Source organism: Ranitomeya imitator, chromosome 1, assembly GCF_032444005.1.
Source record: "Ranitomeya imitator isolate aRanImi1 chromosome 1, aRanImi1.pri, whole genome shotgun sequence".
Taxonomy (NCBI): Eukaryota; Metazoa; Chordata; class Amphibia; order Anura; family Dendrobatidae; genus Ranitomeya; species Ranitomeya imitator.
Window position 1 is genome coordinate 1,018,260,006 of NC_091282.1, and position 16,181 is coordinate 1,018,276,186.

Here is a 16,181-nt window from a genome sequence, read left to right on the forward strand (position 1 = left end):
TCAGCGTCTATGAAGAGGTAAGTTCCGGACTGGACCAAGGGAACCCAGTGGACGTAGTGTATATGGACCTTTCAAAAGCTTTTGATACGGTGCCACACAAAAGCTTGATACATAAAATGAGAACAATGAGGAAAGGGGAAAATATGTGTACCGTATTTTTCGGACTATAAGACGCACCCCAAATTTGGGGTGAAAATTGCAGAAAAAAAGATTTTTTATAACATGGGCGTCCGTCTTATTGTCCGAATTTACAGTATCTTATGGCGGTGGCAGAGCAGGGTCACAGGAGGCAAGGTGGGGTGATGCTGGGATGAGGAGGTGCTGGGATGAGAAGGTGCTGGGATCAGGAGGTGCTGGGATCAGGAGGTGCTGGGATCAGGAGGTGCTGGGATCAGGAGGTGCTGGGATGAGAAGGTGCTGGCATCAGGAGGTGCTGGGATCAGGAGGTGCTGGGATCAGGAGGTGCAGTGAGAGGTATGGCGTGAGAGGGGTCCCTGGCGTACCATGCAGGCTTACCTAGGTGGCAGAGGTGCGGTGGCAGAGGTCCGGTGGCAGAGGTGCGGTGGCAGAGGTGCGGTGGCGGGGGTGTGGCGGCAGAGGAGGCGCAGGAAGCGGGGTCCCTTTCCCCGGTATGGTGATGCAGCAGGCCCGGTATGCAGCAGAGCCGGGTGAATCCTCTTGTTATCGGTGGGCGCGGCCATCTTCCTGAGGCCGCGCGTGTGCAGATGAAGCGCTCTGCTCCCGGGGCTTCAGGAAAATGGCCGCGGGAGGCCGCGCGTGCGCAGATGGAGATCGCGGCGGCCATTTTCCTGAAGCCCCGGGAAGCAGAGCGCTCCATCTGCGCACGCGCGGCCTCCGGAAAATGGCCGCCACCACCGATAACAAGAGGATTCACCCGGCTCTGCTGCATACCGGGCCTGCTGCATCACCATACCGGGGAAAGGGACCCTGCTTACTGCGCCTCCTCTGCCGCCACACCCCCGCAACCGCACCTCTGCCACCGGACCTCTGCCACCTAGGTAAGCCTGCATTGCGACTATTAGACGCACCCCCCATTTTCCCCCCTTTTTTGGGGGGGAAAAAGTGCGTCTTTTAGTCCGAAAAATACGGTAAGTGGGTTAAGAGCTGGCTCAGGGATAGGAAACAAAGGGTTGTTATTAATGGAACACACTCGGACTGGGTAGCGGTTAGCAGTGGGGTACCACAGGGGTCAGTATTGGGCCCTCTTCTTTTAACATATTTATTAATGACTTTGTAAAGGACATACAGAGCAGAATTTCAATATTTGCAGATGACACTAAACTCTGCAGGGTAATCAATCCAGAGGAGGACAATTTTATATTACAGGATGATTTATGTAAACTAGAAGCTTGGGCTGATAAATGGCAAATGAGCTTTAATGGGGATAAATGTAAGGTCATGCACTTGGGTAGAAGTAATAAGATGTATAATTATGTGCTTAATTCTAAAACTCTGGGCAAAACCGTCAATGAAAAAGACCTGGGTGTATGGGTGGATGACAAACTCATATTCAGTGGTCAGTGTCAGGCAGCTGCTACTAAGGCAAATAAAATAATGGGATGCATTAAAAGAGGCATAGATGCTCATGAGGAGAACATAATTTTACCTCTATACAAGTCATTAGTTCGACCACACTTAGAATACTGTGCACAGTTCTGGTCTCCGGTGTATAAGAAAGACATAGCTGAACTACAGCGGGTGCAGAGAAGAGCGACCAAGGTTTTAGAGGACTCGGGGGTCTGCAATACCAAGATAGGTTATTACACTTGGGGATATTTAGTTTGGAAAAACGAAGGCTAAGGGGTGATCTTATTTTAATGTACAAATATATGAGGGGACAGTACAAAGACCTTTCTGATGATCTTTTTTTTAATCATAGACCTGAGACAGGAACAAGGGGGCATCCTCTGCGTCTGGAGGGAAGAAGGTTTAAGCATAATAACAGACGCGGATTCTTTACTGTAAGAGCAGTGAGACTATGGAACTCTCTGCCGTATGATGTTGTAATGAGTGATTCATTACTTAAATTTAAGAGGGGACTGGATACTTTTCTGGAAAAGTATAATGTTACAGGGTATATACACTAGATTCCTTGATAGGGTGTTGATCCAGGGAACTAGTCTGATTGCCGTATGTGGAGTCGGGAAGGAATTTTTTTCCCCAATGAGGAGCTTATTCTTTGCCACATGGGTTTTTTTTGCCTTCCTCTGGATCAACATGTTAGGGCATGTTAGGTTAGGCTATGGGTTGAACTAGATGGACTTAAAGTCTTCCTTCAACTATGTTACTATGCTACTGGAGGTGGACGCTCAGACATCAGAAACTGCTTCCGAGTGTCCGCCTCCAGTAGGTGTACACTCCCAGAAATGATGAACAACAGACTGCGCTTTGCCTCCACCATTACAATCTATGGCCCCTTTGCCGCATACGTCCGAATCCCGGATTGCAGAGGTTGTACTAGATGCAATGTGAAAGCACTCTCCAGCTGAGTTCAGATGAGCGTATGAATAATGCTCATCCGGGTTTCATCCAGAAAAAAATGATCAAATACAGTTTCCTATTCCCAATTCCTAGATTAATAAGGCAATATTTCCAAACAAATCGGATGTTGTATGGAATCAGATTTTTTGGTGGGGGTGGAGTACTCATTGACTTAAATAAGCAAATCTCATCTAATAAACCGAATAACTGTGCATGCTGCAATTTTTTTTCATACTTGGTCCATGTGAAAAATATGTTATCTCAACAATCCTATTGAATGAATGAACACTGGTCAGTGTGTGGTCCAGTTTTTGCTCAGACAACACAGGTCCATATAATATGCTTGTCTGAATGAGACTTAACTAATATGAATCATATCATTTATTTATTTTTTACTCACTTACATGAGCATAATGTAAATGGCCATTAATTCCACAGCACTTTACAGACATCACTGTCCCCATCAGGGCTCACAATCTAGATTCCCTATCTGTATGTCTTTGGAGTGTGGAAGGAAACTGGAGTACCTGGAGGAAATTTACACAAACACGAGGATTTAGATTTTCTCACCTTATTCTGCTTTTATGGTTTATCCTGCATAAAGGTTGATCGTAACTAGAGAGTAGTGCATTGTAGGAGTTTGTATGGCAATCACATAGGTAATAATAGAGGTTTGTCGGTCTTTAAAATCAAACAACAAAGGCTAAAAATCGCGCAAAGAAGGGGCATAGTACTCGTAAAATTATAAGAAATTGCTATCAATTAAAAAAAAAAAAGCGCGTCCGTCAGTGCTTGCGCATACCACTCTATCTGGCACCATTTTTTTTAAAGACAGACACTTTCTTTGCATTTGCATACACAGTGTCTTCAATAAAATGAAGCTGAAGATTGCGGTATGCGCACGAGCCGACCATGGCGCTATTTTATTGAAGTAATGTAATACAATGTCAACATAGCAGTGCGCACGCGCCGGCCACAGGGATAATAGCGATGGCCGGCGCATGCACACTGATATGTTGATGATGTAGTAGAAATCTTCAATAAAATGGTGCCAAGTCAGCGTATGCGCATCCTGCGATATCCAGTGCCATTTTGCTGAAGACTATGTGTATGCACTCGTGCTGTTATATATATATATATATATATATATTTTTTTTTTTTTTTTTTTTTTTTTTACTCTATGTCCACCAGTAACCTCACTGACTTCTGTCCTAAAGGTAGGTGCAGAAAGCAATTAAAGGCAGCCTGTCAGCAGGATGTTCGCCCTTAACTAAAGATATGAATGGAAAACCACTTTTATCCTTATTACAATCATACGTTTCTAGTAGAATATCTTTAAGGATTTTTAAGAAATCCAATTTTCAACTTTCATTCTCAAGTGCAAAGGAATTGGCACTGCACTGTCTACCGATTGCCTCCAGTCATTGATTGACAGGTCACTTTACCTCTCAGTAACCTGTCTCCCCTGAGCAGACGTCAATTTTCTGGGTTTATTGCAATGACAGCGCAGCGAGCTCCTAATGACATTGCGGCAGCCAGTCCATTAATCTCAAATTGGCATCAGGAGCTCCCTGCGCAGGTGCCGACCTTCTGATGAAACGCACTTGGACAATGACAGCGCCTGCACAGGGGAGACAGGTCCTTGAGGTAAGAGTAACCTGTCAATCAATGACTGGAGACAGTCAGTTGGCATCAAAGTACAGAAGAGCTGGTTAGTAGAGATGAGAGAACCCAAACTGTAAAGTTCATTTCCGGTGCTGAAGTCTGAACACAGACTTCTACTGGAAGAAAGACAGAGACAAAGAAAGAGCAAGAAATTAAAAAAAAGAAAGAAAATGAGAAAGATCAAGAAAATTAAAGAGAACGAGAGCGAATTAAGGGATTGAATATTCTGGTAAAAGGTCCTCTTTTAGTTAGCAGCCATTTTTAGAACTACAAGGCTTTCAATTTATCACTGATGAGAAAAAGTGAACTTAAACTCTATAGCGCCATCTGTTGGAAGTAGCCATCCTACAAGTCACAATCAACCCTTTAACGAGTCGTGCAATATGACTTAGGATAAAAGCCAAATCAGTATCTCAATTCGCAGACACGGTGTTTCGGGCTGTTGGCCCTTGTCAGTGCGAAGCATGAGAACTAATTTGGCTAGGTGAGAGGCTCTGGACTGGGATCTAAGGGGTAACATTTCTCCTTATATGCAAATTGCCTCTTCTGAGAAAAAGAGGACTTAAACTCTATAGCGCCACCTGTTGGAAGTAGCGATCCTACAAGGCACAATCAACCCTTTAACGAATCGTGCAATATGACTTAGGCAATTTGCATATTATATTTCCCAGAGGAGCATTGCACCGCGAATAAGCCTCCTTACCTTGACAAGCCAGAGATGGTATGTCACTCTCCAAAAGGAGAAACGTTACCCAATTTATCACTGAGTCACCCAGACCTTATAAAAGTACATCTATAATTTAACGCTGGGAGCATCACTCTGTCCGAAGCCTTTATAGACTGCGCAAGCGCCGGCGCAGTCTGGGCCTCACAGAGTGATGCTCCCAGGAGATCGCGGTATGCGTAAACACTGAACGCACACCGCGATCTCCAACAGAGAAGCAGGGACCGCCAGGAGGGTAAGTATGAGCTATATTCACCTGGCCCCGTTCCACCGCTGCGCGCCGCCATCTTCCCGGTCCTCGGCCTGTGACCTTCAGTTCAGAGGGCGCGATGACGCGCTTAATGCGCGCCGGTGCCGCCCTCTGACTGACCAGTCACAGCCAGAGGATCGGGAAGATGGCGGCGCGCAGCGGTGGAACGGGGCCAGGTGAATATAGTAAGTGCTCGGGGGCCTGGGCTGGCGGCGATACCGGCACCTGACCCCCACAGCGCGCCGGTGTCCCCGCCTGCTCAGGCCCCCCCAGCACTCAGCGCCCAGCGACCATAGGTGAGTGTGGCACCCCTAGGGGTATTTGCCACAAAAATAGTTACTGACAGTAAATACAAATACTAAAATAGCAAGACTGCACTACCACCTCCGGCCAGAAGGGGGAGCTCCAGAGACTCCCCTTGATCCATTCTGGTCTGAGAGAAGAAATGGCAGTTGGGCTAAGGAGCTGAAAGTGAGAGGTCATACAGCTGAATTTCTAACAGTCCTGTGACTGTTTCCAGGCCTAAATCACCGGCCTGAGGAGAAGAGGGACAGAGAAAAAGGACATTGTGAGGACCGGGTAGCATTAATCACTACCCAGAACAGGCGCAAAGACGGATACTGGATCCGTGGTTGTATTCATTATATATAATACAGCAACCGGAAAAACATGAGGTGATATCAGCTTCACTAGGGCCGGACGCAGCAACAGACACAGAGTTCAGCGGTACTCCCGGGGGGGGTAAGCTGATAAAAGGACTCAGGTTGCCCGTCGAACCAGGACCCGGAGGGGACAGATTGGGCCGGCAGCCAGTTCACATACAGCAGCAGGGCCACACAGAAATTGCGTACAATAAGAGGCGAAGACCCCGGCAGGGTCAAAGTAACTCAGAGTTCCCATACAGACTCCAGTGACAGGACTGGTTGTAAATCCCTTTATGTTAAAGTAAACTGGTTAAACGTTTCAGTGCCTCAGTCTTTCATTTGGACAATAGCCAATATCCAGGATTGGGATCATCGCCGCTGTGAGAACCTGCTGCTGATCAAGTAAGTGCCTGCTCCCTCACGATACCCCTTACACTGTGCATTGCCTGAGGCTACAGCACCGGGTCAAGCCACCCGTGACATCCCCCTTTAGAGACAGACCTCATTGGTCCGGTGCTGGGTATCCCGGTCTCCTGGGCGTCACAATTGGCGTCACGAACAGGATCTAGCCAGCCCGTATACCGGGTATTGTGTGCCGTGATTGGAGCCCAAAACTGTGAAAACTTGGATGAAAAATCTTGAAAATTGACTTTATTAAAGAAAAATCCATTCTCCATTGAAAACTATTGAAAGTGACTTTTCCCCATTGGTTATAATGGAGTAAAGATGGCCGCCATCCCCTGAGGTAATCACCTCATAACCGTTAGGCACGAGACTGTTAATTGAGCTATGCCTTCACCTGAGCCCCAGTCTAACTGAAAAACTTCAGAATCCGCCATTACAGAGCGCACGGCGGGCGGGAGCAGCAGGGGGCATGTCATTGTGGGCGGCACCAAGCTGAGCGCTCTGTCGTCAGAGCAAGGGGAAAACCGATCCTGCTGCACAGCGGAACGAATCTACACTATCCAGACGGAAGCGGAGGACCGGAAGGGTCCGGATTAACTAAGGGCACAGTATGTCGCAGCACGGAGACGCCGCAGCACCCGGCGACGCTAATGCAGCTGAAAGACAGAGTGTCGATAGAGAGTCCGGTAGCGCAGCGGTGCAAGGAGTGGCGCCCATCATGCCGGTGCTGATGCCATATACCCCGGGTGGCCCATGGCTTCCAATGTATGAAGGTGAGCCTAATACCCTTGACGATTTCAGAGAAAAGATGCTGGCCCATTTTGACATGTTCCCCGTGGGTGACGTTCAGCGTGTTAGTCTCCTGATGATGCAGAGGCCATGCTAAGCGAGAAGTCACAGCATGGGCAGCTGATCTAAAAGGCACTGTTGAACGCATATTTGCTGGATTAAAAGCTACATTTGAAACCACTGCCAGCAGCAAAGCTAAAATACGATTCTTTAATTGCAAACAAAAAGCTAATGAGGGCGTGAGAGACTTTGCCTTAAACCTGCAGGAAGCCCTTAAATCACTTACACTGGCTGAACCCATTTTTAACACCGGAGCGGATAAACTGCTAAGAGATCAATTTATTGAGGGACTCTACACCCCTTCTCACCGGGGGCATGTGAGCATGCTTGTTTTTAAGAACCCTGAATTGACATTTGCCCAATTAAAGGAGAGCGCTATACGTCTCCAGCTGGCAGAGGCACCTCGGGATCAGGATCCTGCGCAACCCATGGCAGAGGCACCTCAACAACAGGGAGTGCAAGTGACATCAGCTATGTCCGGGGCCATTGGTAAGCCCCTGGGGCCCAGTACTAATGAGGCTCTTCAACAAAAGCTTGACTCTTTAACTGATGTTGTTGCTTCAATGGCTAAAACCATGCAGGAGATGAGAGGACCCAAGATGGAGTTGGCAAACCGTAGAGAAGATGTTCCATGGATGAGACCCCGGAGATACCCGACATGGAGAGGACGACCCCGCGACCGCTACCAACCGGATGGACAGCCCATTTGCCGCCGTTGCCAGCAGCCAGGCCACTTTGCACGAGATTGTGATTTAAACGGGAATCCCCTGGGAATGCGGGCCGCTTCGCAGGAATGAACTTTCAAGGCCCAACACCCTGGCATGACAGGTACATCGGAGGACGACCCATTATCCCTATCGTGCTGGACGGAATGCCCCTCAACGCTTTGCTGGACACAGGTTCCCAGATTTCATCTATACCGTATATCCTTTATAAGAGGTACTGGGCTGATGCAGATATTGATAAAGGGCCCTCTGATGTTGAACTAGATATATGGGCCAGTAATGGTAAGTTGGTACCGAAACTAGGTTTCAGGGAGATGACCATAAAGATTGGTAAAGTAGAATTGAAGAAACAGGGTATAATTGTTGTTGATGTTGACCGGCGGAACTGTGAACCAACTGTATTGATAGGAATGAATGTGTTAGAGAACTGCTTTTCCGAAGTCATTTCTGTCTTACAGCAAATTGCTGAAACTGCCCAATCCTGCCAGCAGAGAGTTCTCCGGAGGGAAATAAAAGTATTGATGTTAAGGCAACAGGTAGAAGTTGCAGGTGGAGAAATCGGCAGTGTGAGGGTAAGTGATCCAACGTCTATTGTAATCCCACCAAAAACAGAAATGTTGGTATGGTGTAGAGCAGCCATTGGTACTAAGGGACGAGATTATCAAGCCTTAACAGAACCAGTGTACACCGACAGCAGGCCCACTATACTCACAGCACGAGGGATAGTCGAGGTACACAGAGGACGGGTGCCGGTACGACTTTTGAACTGTGCAGAGGAAGAGGTCACTTTGCCAAGGTATGCTACAGTGGCAAAGCTATATACTGTTGACAACAATGCCATCACAACCATTGAGCCCTTAGAACCAACCTGTCAGGTGGAAGGCAATGGCTCAGATGGAGAAATGGAGGATTGGTGCCAACAGCTACACGTGGGCATAAATTCAACACCTACCCATCAAAAACAAGGGGTGTATAGGCTAGTGACGGAATATGAACAAGTCTTCAGTAAACACCCATTGGACTTTGGACGGATAGAAGGGGTAGAACACACAATCCCCACCGGTGACCATCCCCCAATAAAAGAAAGATATAGACCCATACCGCCCGCTCACTATCAATGTGCAAAAGATATGCTGAGGGAGATGAAACAGGCCGGGGTAATAAGAGACAGCTGTAGCCCCTGGGCGGCCCCTCTAGTGATTGTTAAAAAAAAAAAAAGACGGAACCATAAGAATGTGCGTAGACTACCGGCAGATTAATAACATCACCCATAAAGACGCCTACCCCTTGCCTAGGATAGAAGAGTCCTTGACCGCTTTGAAATCTGCTAATTATTTTTCCACCTTAGACTTAACAAGCGGGTATTGGCAAGTCCCTGTGGCTGAGAGAGATAAGGAAAAGACGGCATTCACCACACCAATGGGTCTAAGTGAATTTAATCGCATGCCATTCGGACTCTGCAACGCATCCGGTACCTTCCAGCGGCTGATGGAATGCTGCCTCGGACACAAGAACTTCGAGACCGTCCTCCTGTACCTAGATGATGTGATCGTCTACTCAAAGACTTACGAACAACACTTAATAGACCTGGCAGAAGTGTTCGAAGCCTTATCCAGGTATGGCATGAAAATCAAGCCATCCAAATGTCACCTTCTCAAGCCAAAGGTACAGTACCTGGGACACATTGTGAGTTCGGAGGGAGTAGCACCGGATCCCGAGAAAATAACCGCCATAAGGGATTGGCCGAGACCTACCAGCGCAAAAGAAGTGAGGCAATTCCTGGGATTGGTGGGTTACTATCGCAGATTTATAAAAGGATTTACCAAGTTGGCAGCACCATTGCAAGACGCCTTGGTAGGGCAGACGAAGAAACCTTCAAACCGAAACCCTCCTTTCCAGTGGAACGACGAAAGGGAAGACTCCTTTGAACAACTAAAGAAGGCACTAACTGGAGAGGAGGTTCTGGCATACCCAGATTACCATCAGCCTTTCATCCTCTACACCGATGCCAGCAATGTGGGACTAGGAGCGGTGCTGTCACAAAAGCAAGAAGGTCGGGAGAAAGTCATCGCCTTTGCAAGTAGAAAGCTCCGGCCTACTGAAAGAAATCCAGAAAATTATAGCTCCTTCAAATTGGAACTACTGGCAGTAGTTTGGGCTGTGACTGAACGTTTCAAACACTATCTGGCCGCTGCAGAATTTATTGTCTATACTGACAACAATCCGTTGACCCACCTGGACACAGCCAAATTAGGTGCGTTAGAACAGCGATGGATAGCCCGGTTATCTAATTACAACTTCAAGATCAAGTATCGAGCAGGTCGCAAGAATGGAAATGCCGATGCCCTATCCCGGATGCCACACTTGAGAGATGTAGAAGAAGAAACGGGGGAGCTTGAAGAAATTGAACTACCAGCCTTCCATCATCCCAAGGCGAAACATCATCAGTCAAGTACCTATCAGAAACAACAAGAGGTGAATTTTAATCCGTTAGCACACCAAAGATGGGCTGACACCCAAGACAGCAATCCGGCTGTGAAGTTGGTGAAGGAACTGTTAACTGAGCAAAGTGCATATCCCGATGAGGATGCCCCAGAAGAGACGCATCAACTCTGGAAAGAGAGAGGCAAAATGTTCCTGTATCAAGGGAAGCTCTGTAGAAGGTACACCAATCCGAAAACACATGAATTGGTTTGGCAGATTATCGTGCCTAAACAAGATGTGAAGATGGTCCTCGAGCTTACCATAATGGTGCTGGTCACTTCGGTTGGAAAAAGTTAGAAGTACTTCTAAGAGAAAGATTTTATTGGGTCGGGATGAGAAAATCAATCGAACAGTGGTGCAGAAACTGTGGCCCGTGCAACCTCAGAAGAAACGATCAAAAGAACCAAAGAGCACCACTGCAGCCCATAATCACCAAACAACCACTTGAACTTGTAGCCATAGACCACGTGAAGTTGACACCAAGCCGGTCCGGCTATGTCTATGCCTTGACCATCGTGGACCATTATTCACGCTTCTTGGTAGTAGTACCCGTAAAAGATCTGACAGCAAAAACAGCAGCCAAAGCGTTCCAAACATACTTTTGTAGACCCCATGGATATCCGGAACAGGTTCTCACCGACCAAGGTACAGCCTTTGAATCAGAGATCTTCAGAGAATTCTGTAATATGTATGGTTGCAAAAAGATCCGGACGACGGCCTATCATCCACAAACAAACGGCTTATGCGAGAAGATGAACCATATTGTAATAGAACTACTAAAGACTTTACCTGAGACAGAAAGGAATCAATGGCCAGAGAAATTGCCTGACTTGGTGGATCTGTATAATCATGTCCCGGTGAGCTCCACCAACTGCACCCCAGCTTACCTTATGCGTGCAAGACCCGGCCAATTACCAATCGATCTAGAAATGGGAATTCTGAAACCAGACGCAGAAGTCCAAGACTCCAATTGGGATATCATACGGCAAAAGCAGTATCGCCAAGTGCAAGAGAGTGTGGAAAGAAGCCTTCAGCAAACTAGAAAAAGACAAGAGCGAACTTTCAACCAGAATGCTCTAGCGACCCCATTAAGACCGGGTGATCAAGTGCTCAAGAGAAACCGTCGAACCAATAAACTAGACAATCAGTGGGTAGCCGTACCCTACACAGTTTTACCAACAAGAATGGATAATCCTAAAATGTGTCTCATTAGCAAAAACGGAGGCTTAACATCTGTATTAGTGTCAAGAGACAATCTTAAATTGTGTCCGGAAGCATTGAAAGAGCCAGAAGTTGTCCAGCCAGAATCAGAAGTTATTCAACCCATACAGGTTCAACCAGTAAAGGAAAAAGAAGAGGAAATGTATCACACCTGTATAGGAGACTTTCCCAAAACCCTACTAACATACCATGGTGCAGTAGTGGTTCCCATGGTGGCCTTTTACCCAACACCGAACCCAATACCAGAAGTCCCAAGACAGGAAGAGGCTGACCCCGTACTACAGGAGGTTCCAGGCCAGGAAGAACAAATTCCTGATCAGAGTAATCCCATTCACGGTGGACTTGCCAACTCCATAGTCATGGAATTATCTTTAGCAGAGCGGGCAGATACTACATCCGCAGTAGACAGTAGTACACCACATGAAGAGATACCGCTATTACGTAGATCACAGCGTAGTACCCAGGGTCAATTACCGGCCAGGTATGCAGATTACCAATTATAAAACTATAGTCATTGTTATCATTCTGCAACGTTTAAGCCCAGTACCTACAGAGACTTGTCTGTATGAACTTCTTGCATATTCTTGAACTTGTTATCAGCCCGGAGGCACTAAATCAAAGCTCCGGAAAGACTGTTTTTTGAACTTTGCTTTTTGCTCTTTTTGAACTTTCTTTAGACTTTATATTGACAACTTCGTTGGAAAAATGGAACTAAATTCCTGGACACAAAGTGCAGTGCCTTTCCTAGTACCTTCAAGGATAGGACTGTATTAATGGACGCTATTTGAAGTGACTTTTTACAGAACTCTATTTTTGTTTCCTTGAGTGGTTTTTGTAACTTTTCATTTTTTAAGACTCTGTACATATTAATTATTATTTCAAAATGTTATCGTCCCACAGTCCCGGAGTACTGTTCTTAACTAAGGGGGAATGTGGCACCCCTAGGGGTATTTGCCACAAAAATAGTTACTGACAGTAAATACAAATACTAAAATAGCAAGACTGCACTACCACCTCCGGCCAGAAGGGGGAGCTCCAGAGACTCCCCTTGATCCATTCTGGTCTGAGAGAAGAAATGGCAGTTGGGCTAAGGAGCTGAAAGTGAGAGGTCATACAGCTGAATTTCTAACAGTCCTGTGACTGTTTCCAGGCCTAAATCACCGGCCTGAGGAGAAGAGGGACAGAGAAAAAGGACATTGTGAGAACCGGGTAGCATTAATCACTACCCAGAACAGGCGTAAAGACGGATACCGGATCCGTGGCTGTATTCATTATATATAATACAGCAACCGGAAAAACATGAGGTGATATCAGCTTCACTAGGGCCGGACGCAGCAACAGACACAGAGTTCAGCGGTACTCCCGGGGGGGTAAGCTGATAAAAGGACTCAGGTTGCTCGTCGAACCAGGACCCGGAGGGGACAGATTGGGCCGGCAGCCAGTTCACATACAGCAGCAGGGCCACACAGAAATTGCGTACAATAAGAGGCGAAGACCCCGGCAGGGTCAAAGTAACTCAGAGTTCCCATACAGACTCCGGTGACAGGACTGGTTGTAAATCCCTTTATGTTAAAGTAAACTGGTTAAACGTTTCAGTGCCTCAGTCTTTCATTTGGACAATAGCCAATATCCAGGATCGGGATCATCGCCGCTGGGAGAACCTGCTGCTGATCAAGTAAGTGCCTGCTCCCTCACGATACCCCTTACACTGTGCATTGCCTGAGGCTACAGCACCGGGTCAAGCCACCCGTGACATCCCCCTTTAGAGACAGACCTCATTGGTCCGGTGCTGGGTATCCCGGTCTCCTGGGCGTCACAATAGTATGGTATTTTTTTTTTATATATTGCAGCAGCATACGGGGCATATACAATGGAGCATCTTATGGGGCCATAAACCATAATGGAGCAGTGTACGGGGGCATATACTATGGAGCATCTTATGGGGTCATAAACCATAATGGAGCAGTGTACGGGGGCATATACCATGGAGCATCTTATGGGGGCCATAAACCTTTATGGAACAGCGTACGGGGCATACACTATGGAGCATCTTATGGGGGCCATAAACCATAATGGAGCCGTGTACGGGGCATATACTATGGAGCATCTTATGGGGGCCATAAACCATAATGGAGCAGTGTACGGGGCATATACCATGGAGCATCTTATGGGGGCCATAAACCTTTATGGAGCAGTGTACGGGGGGGGCATATACTATGGAGCATCTTATGGGTGCCATCAACCTTTATGGAGCAGTGTACGGGGCATATACTATGGAGCATTTTATGGGGGTTATAAACCTTAATGGAGCAGCGTATGGGGCATATGGATGGCAGCAGCACATGACAGAACGGGGGCCCTGGATGGGAGCAGCACATGTCAGAATTGGGGCGCAGGATGGGAGCAGCACATGACAGGATGGGGACGCAGGATGGGAGCAGCACATGACAGGATGGGGATGCAGGATGGGTGCAGCACATGACAGGATGGGGACGCAGGATGGGTGCAGCACATGACAGGATGGGGGCGCAGGATGGAGCAGCACATACCAGGATGGAGACCATATACCAATATAAATGCTCGCCACCCAGGCGTAGAACGGGTTCAATAGCTAGTAACGTTATAATAAACTACGGTACTTCAACAACTCCATTTTAGAACTCCTAAAAACACAGTATATTTGTATATAAAAACAGTAAATTAATAACATTTACCGTACAAGCACGCTGAGACATGACATGGACACAGGGATTTTTTTGTACATCTGTTCCCTATTTTGCTATATTAATCCTCCGATTACCTGCAAATTGGCAAAATCTGCATTCATAGTAAGCTGTAAATAATATCTTATAATGCATGATCCTATATGCATAAATAAATATTCATGCAATATATTAATTAGGCCCAGCAAAGCTTCTCAAGATGAAACTGAAGAGGAAAACATTTCTCAGATCGCTGAAATATTATACCAAGTTGTATAAGTATCAGACATGTCATCTGTGCATTACTTATCCAGGATATATGTACCAATTCATCTACCATACTATGTATGTGCTACTACGTAGCAGAACGAGCCCAGCGAATCTGATTACAGCCCAGTGCACCTTCTGACCATCCGTGATAAGGAGGCTTAGGGATGCTGAGGTTTCTTCATGGCTGCACTTCTTATATGAGCATAATTGGACCAGTCAGATGGTGTAACAGACCATACATTTCTAACTGGCAACTGGACTAAATGATCTGGAAAATGCTGTTGCCACAAGACTAATTTCTGAACAGACAGATTTTATTCAGTTTTTTTTTTGAGTGACAATCTGAGTTCTAACACTGCGTATATGAAGACCATTGCTGGGAGGCTGGTCCTCCATAGTGCACATACAATTATACAGATGGTATGACCAGGCGGTAACACAAACCTCTCGGAGTGGGATGATCAGACTGCACAGATTCTCTTCTTTACTAGTGAAGCAGATGTAATTTGTTGAAACAAACATTTGCCCCACTATATGCCTTTTACTGAAGGGCGTCCACAATGTGCAGTCTGTATGTCCATCCAACTTTTCATCCTTCGGAAGGCGGAAGAGAGCACGATAACGCTCACTCTTGGCTCGAGCATCTAAATCTCTGTAATATATAGATGTAAAATGGGTTCAATATTAATAAAAGTTTCTTTTATAAGGAAAATGTCCACAAATCTATAATACTTAATATTGTAAAAATAACTGCAGCCCTCACATTCTCAAGCAAACCCTTAAATCTTTGAAAGTCAATCTGGGTTCCAGATATAGCACAATTCCTAAAGAGTCAATGTCAAATATACCATTCTTTAGATGTCCATACACATGCAATAATGGACATTTGATCGCCAGCAAATTCTCCTGACTTCTGCATACGCATGAATCATTGACTCAGCCAAAAGTTCATTTGTTTTAGAGGAGACCGCAGAAAAAGCCACTATGAGGTCTATCGCCTATATAACCAAGGGCCAGATGATCGTTATCTCCCACAACATGTCAGAGGATCTCCATATACATCAGACTCCAGAACAATTCTGCCACTATCGGCGTGTTTGCCCAACTTAAGTGTAATGTGTATGAGGGACTTAACATGGTTGCATTCCTACATCTAGGCTTTGTCCTGCATCAATCGTTCTTAGCATAATCGTTCTCCTGTTATTTGGATGTTCCAACCTAAAAACCTCTTCCGATAGTCGATATGTACTAAGGAATCATTTGGCATACCTACTCTGCGCCCAGTACAGCACAGCTTGAACAACAACTAGATGCAGAACTTTGGTGGGCAGAATGGAACTGACCATATTCTCATGATTTATCATAGAAACTTTGAACATTTCTTTTACATAGGTCCCAAGAGAAACTACAAAATTTGACTTCTGGCCATCCGATCTCTCAACGTCAACTCACCTCTTTAAGGCAGATACTTTTTTGGGCGATTTCTTTTTTAACTTCGGAAGAGAGCGATCTTGCTCAAACCCTTCGTTATCCAGGAGTTGCCTCATTGCTATGTTGGCAAGCTGCTCCATTAATTTAAAAGTCTCAGAGATGTTAAGAAAAACAGAGAAGAAATGTTCACTAGAGCGAGTGCTGACTTTAATCATGTCTGGGAGAAGCAGCGTAGCGGTTTTTTCCAGTTGTGTTATGTCAACCCATCGGATCACTAGCTTGGCTGAAAAAGAAAGATGACAATATATC

At 46.1% G+C, this 16,181-nt stretch overlaps 1 protein-coding gene across 2 annotated transcripts in view; it reads right to left on the reverse strand.

Moving 5' to 3' along the window:
• Positions 1-16,181, reverse strand: part of TBC1D9 (TBC1 domain family member 9) — a 74,835-nt gene that overhangs the window by 29,307 nt on the left and 29,347 nt on the right. For both annotated transcript variants that reach the window (XM_069743984.1, XM_069743983.1), the window contains exons 5-6: positions 15,894-16,155; positions 14,886-15,093 (exon numbers count right to left, since the gene is read on the reverse strand). In XM_069743984.1, the coding sequence (XP_069600085.1) occupies positions 14,886-15,093; positions 15,894-16,155 (470 nt within the window). The remainder of the gene's footprint in view (positions 1-14,885; positions 15,094-15,893; positions 16,156-16,181) is intronic.